Source organism: Trypanosoma conorhini (genome assembly GCF_003719485.1).
Source record: "Trypanosoma conorhini strain 025E chromosome Unknown Tco_14.4_contig_00183, whole genome shotgun sequence".
Lineage (NCBI taxonomy): Eukaryota > Euglenozoa > Kinetoplastea > Trypanosomatida > Trypanosomatidae > Trypanosoma > Trypanosoma conorhini.
Window position 1 is genome coordinate 1 of NW_021704269.1, and position 4,434 is coordinate 4,434.

At 59.3% G+C, this 4,434-nt stretch overlaps 2 protein-coding genes across 2 annotated transcripts, besides 11 other annotated features; both read right to left on the minus strand.

Annotated features, from left to right (window-relative positions):
• On the minus strand, nucleotides 1-409 carry Tco025E_03838 (nucleoside transporter 1; the record flags this gene model as incomplete). The annotated part of the gene is made up of 1 exon (XM_029370755.1): nucleotides 1-409. A coding segment is annotated over one exon (409 nt), but the record flags the coding sequence as incomplete, so codon positions are not given.
• Nucleotides 410-769: 360 nt separating this feature from the next.
• Nucleotides 770-825: a microsatellite.
• A 50-nt stretch (nucleotides 826-875) lies between these two features.
• Nucleotides 876-908: a microsatellite.
• Nucleotides 909-1,130: 222 nt separating this feature from the next.
• Nucleotides 1,131-1,182: a microsatellite.
• Nucleotides 1,182-1,198: a microsatellite.
• Nucleotides 1,199-1,215: 17 nt separating this feature from the next.
• Nucleotides 1,216-1,246: a microsatellite.
• A 509-nt stretch (nucleotides 1,247-1,755) lies between these two features.
• Nucleotides 1,756-1,778: a microsatellite.
• A 21-nt stretch (nucleotides 1,779-1,799) lies between these two features.
• Nucleotides 1,800-1,818: a microsatellite.
• A 380-nt stretch (nucleotides 1,819-2,198) lies between these two features.
• Tco025E_03839 (uncharacterized protein) lies at nucleotides 2,199-3,734 on the minus strand (the record flags this gene model as incomplete). The annotated part of the gene is made up of 1 exon (XM_029370756.1): nucleotides 2,199-3,734. One exon carries the CDS (start codon nucleotides 3,732-3,734, stop codon nucleotides 2,199-2,201), a length of 1,536 nt encoding a protein of 511 aa, XP_029229139.1.
• A 99-nt stretch (nucleotides 3,735-3,833) lies between these two features.
• Nucleotides 3,834-3,858: a microsatellite.
• Nucleotides 3,859-3,882: 24 nt separating this feature from the next.
• Nucleotides 3,883-3,905: a microsatellite.
• Nucleotides 3,906-4,055: 150 nt separating this feature from the next.
• Nucleotides 4,056-4,107: a sequence feature (A-rich).
• Nucleotides 4,108-4,256: 149 nt separating this feature from the next.
• Nucleotides 4,257-4,282: a microsatellite.
• Nucleotides 4,283-4,434: the final 152 nt, after the last annotated feature.

Consider the following 4,434-nt stretch of genomic DNA (forward strand, 5'->3'; position numbering starts at 1 on the left):
CCCATATTACCGAGCTGTAGAACTTTGTCGGGAACGGGCCTGCGAGGGCACCCGTGCCGGAGTCGCAGAGCGTCTTCGAGAGCCCGCCGACAATAGCAAGGACCATAATGGTGGCCTTGGCACCAGCCTCCGACGTGTGCCCAAGCGCGGCAGGGATCAACGCGAGCATCTCCCCAAACGGCATGATAAGTCCACAAATAAGACGCGGACGTAGCGGAATGCTCCTGCCCAGGGGCGTCAGCATGAATGTCTCGCACACGACCTGCATGCCAAACACAGCTGCATTGTAGTACGTCAGCACATTAATCCAGAAGCTCGGATCTTCGGCCTTGGCGTTCTTGTCGCCCTGAGCGTACTTGTAGAACTCGGTGATGAAGGACGGGGCCGCAGTGATGGCGTTGGATACCATCATGATCGACACTCCAAAGAACAGAAAGGTGAGATAGACGACGAACTCGGACCATGAGTAGAAGCCGAGCGCTACCAGGCTCGCGCCGGGTGTGGTAACTTCGCGGCGGGCGGGTGAAACAGAGCAAACAAAACACGGGAGAGCAAGAAGAATAGTTACAGGGGCGCCCTCCCAAAGGCTCACGCACGCACGCACACGCAGACGGCCAAGCGCGCGCGCGTGTGTAAGGGAGGTTTGTGGGGCACGCGCCGCGCCGCCCCTCCCAATAGCGGTCGCCGGCGAAACAGGCAGGGGGTAGGGGGGAACAAGAAAATAAAGAGAAGCCAATGAGGAAAAATAGGGCCCACAGCGGGGCAATTCACACACAAACACAAACTGAGAGACATATAAAACAAAAAACAAACAAAATAAAACAATAACAATGAGGCATACGATGACTCGCAAAGGAATGGGCATGATGAATCGTTTGTTTGTTTTCTTTGTTGTTGTTGTTGTTTTTTTCCGTTCTGTGTCCTTTTCTTCGTTCGGTCGCCTATCCCCGGCAACCCCCCTCACGCATTCCTGATAAATAATAAACCTACCCTGCTCCCCCTTCCCCTTCTCTGTTTTTTCCTTCCCCTTTTTTTCTTCTTCATTTTTTCGCTTGTTTGTGTCTACGTTTTCGTTTGAACCCATTTCGCAAGTGGCGGAAACACCCCTCACCGCAAACTCCCTCCCCTCCCACACACACACACACACACAGGGGCAGAGATGTAAATATACACACACACACAGAGAGAGAGAGAGAGATCAATGAAAAGCAGGCATATATAATATTATATTATATCATATATATATACACACAGATCGACTTTCACGCGCACACACACACCCGTTCCGTTTTTTTATATATATATTCTCACTTTCTTTGCCCTTTCCCCGCTTTTTTTTTTCTACTGTTCCCTCCACTCCCTCCCGTTGTCCGCAGCTCCCCCCCCCCCCGTCTACTCGCGCCGCACCGTTGCTTTTTTGTTTTTGTGTTTCTTCTTATCAATTGCCGCGGTGGACGGCGGCAGCGGCAAGTGGCGCCGCAAAGCCGCGGCAACAGCGAGCAGCAAAAAGTCCCCGGCGCCCGTGCAAAACGAAAAAAAAGTATGAAGAAAAGACGCATCAAACCCAACCAAAAGAGGCACCGCGGCAAGTGAAAGGAGGAGAGGGGGGAGGGAGGGAGCGGGAAGCGGCGAGGGTAAAGGGCCGATGGCGCTCGTCTCCCGCGCCGCCCCCTCCCGCCCGCGTCTCGCAAGATTCCAAGTTACCCCCTCAAGCAAGCAGGCAAAACCCCCAACACTGCGGGGGGGGGACACGGGCACACACACACACGCACACACACCTTCACCCCCATCCCACCCCCCTCTCTCTCTCTCTCTCTCCGTTCCTCCCCTCCGTCTTCCAGCCATCCCGTTCCCGAGGCGAGAGGAAAGCTCCTCCGACGCACCCGTCACTTCACACACACGCACACACGCATATATACATTCATATATATAACAAGACAAATATGGTGCGATGTTCCGTTACTGCATCCATTAGCCCAAGACACACCAACGCGCATGCGGCTCTGTGGCATAATGCACATGGCGCAAAGCAACACTCCCCCCCCCCTCGCTCCCCAGTAAACAAAAAAAAGACTGAAACAAAACAAATGAAAGAAACACAGCCAATTCGTTCGCCCACTCTTGCGCTCTCTCCCTGCTCTTCGGCTCAGTGAGGCTGAGCGGTTTGCGTGTTCGGCAGGCTCATTTATTGTGGCCGCTTAAAAGAAGAAATCGTCGGGGTTTTCCTTGGCGCGTAATTGCTGCTCGATCCACTCAACCTGGGCATCGTCGAGGCTGTCCGCGTAGGCGCTACTGTTCATCTCCCAGAGGTCATCGCTGCTGTCGGCGTTGAAGCCGCTGCGGCGCCCGGCCGCGCCCCGCTCCCGCGGACCGGCGGGGCTTCCTCTGCCGCTGCGCGTCGTCAAGGCGAGGGAGGCCGTTGAAGAGGCGACCCGATGCAGGAAGCGTCGCGTGGCGGCGGAGGGGCCCTCCAAGTCCCAAAATCCCCCCGCGTAGTGGTTGGCGTCGAGATCCGTCTGCAGCGTCGCGGCGGCGTCAGGGGTGGGCAGGTGTTGGAGTTGCTCCACGCAGACGGCGTCGTCATCATCGTCGTCGTCGTCGTCGTTCTCGTCGTCGTTGTGGTCGTGGTCGGCGACGCTGCTGCTGCTGCCGCTGCTGCCGCGCAGTAGGTGCAGCATGACGGCTTCGTCCATCGCCTCGGCGTCCGTGAAGGGGACGCGGCGGTGCCGAACATCGTCGGAGAAACTCTCCTCTCTCAGGTCGGAGGGGGAAAAAATGGTGTCAGAGCTGCTACCTCCGACCCTAAGCGCGTTGCGAAGCAGATGCAATTGTTGTTGCTGTTGTTGTTGTTGCGGCCTGTGCAACGTGGTAGCCGCAGGCGAAGGTGAAAGCAGTGAGGTCGACATCTGCAACGAGTCGCCACCGCCAAATGACGCCGTAGAGGAGACATGCGGCACGGTAACGAAAGCGATGTTGCCCGACGAGGTGGAGAGGCGGACGCCCGTCAACTCGCTGGCCAGCGGGGTGCGGGGAAACTCTGGGGCTGGCGTGTGGGCCGGCCGAGGCTGGCGACCGCCCACCTCCGGCGGCTGCGCATGCTGAGGCGGAAAAAGGCTCCCCACTTCGGACGCCTCCGCTCCCGACGTCAATCTACTCAGGGCGGTGGCCGCGCGCGGCCGAAACGGCGTCGCGTGGACCGACAACCCTCGCCGGCTCAGTGACGCACGTGAAGTTTCTGCACTATCCTCGCTGACGCCAGCAGCAGCAGCAGCAGCCGCTGCCGCGGCAAGGACAGTGGCCGCCGCGGAGGTGGGCCGCACCCCCGCTGGGGATCCACAAGCCGCCGAGGAGGAGGCCACTGCTACCGACGAAGCCGCCTCCCGGGGCCGTGGCGCAGGCAGCACGTCATCCGCCGCACGCGCCGCCGCGGAGAGCTCGTTCCGGGCCCAACCCGTTTGCGCGGCCGCGCCCAGCCCCACCTGCGCCGGCTCGGAGGGAAACGTGTGGAGCCCCTTTGTCCTGTGGGGGGGTGCTTTGCGTGTGGGCGTGGGCGCCGTCAGGGCCCGCGCGACGCCGGCGGCGGGGCGGAGGGAACACGCAGCGCGAGGCACCGCCTGCCACCGCGCCGCCCCAACCGGAGGCCGCAAACACTCACGCATCACGCCGACGGGCGAAGTTGACCGCCGCGTCGCTGCCGCGCCCCGCCGCCTCGACGGAAGCGATGAGGGCGGCATGGCCAGCGGGCGTTTTATTGCACAAGTGGGGGGGGGGCGGTAAACGAGGCGATGTGGGGACGCCAGCGTCACGACCGGCAAAAAAAAAAGGGTGCGAGGAACAAACAAACAAACAAAAAAGAAAAACGAGAGTCGGTGTTTGCGAGATGCGGCGGCGGCGGCGGTGGCTGCTTGTGGAGGTGAGCCACCGAGACAAACCCCCCAGCGGGCGCAGTCTACGCTTTGGGTGCCTCCGTTGCTTTTCCGTCGTGGGCGGCGTGGACCTTCGCCTCCTGCGCTGCGTGGGGGACGGACGAAGTGTGAGGCTGCAGGGCGAAAGTCACGAAGAGCAAAATAAAATAAAAACAAAAAACTAGAAACTAGGCAAAAAAAAAAGGTCGTCAACGACAGGAAGAAGAAGGGCAGACGAAACTCAAGAGTGGGGGGGGGGGGGGAAACGAACCAGCAACACATACACAGCAGGCACAAAGTATTAGAAGGCGGGAAAGCAACAAACAGCTAGCAGGGGAAGTGGTTGAGAAGGTGCGTGTGTGTGTGTGTGTGTGGTGGGGAGGCGGGCGTGGAACGCGCAGCACACTCACGCCCCGGTGCGGATTACACTGTCGGCCTTCCCTCCTCCTTCCCCCTTTTATTTCTCGTTTCGTTCGCCCTGTAATTTTCTCCATTTGTGCGGCTCCGGTCCTTTGTGTGCCTTGTTTTT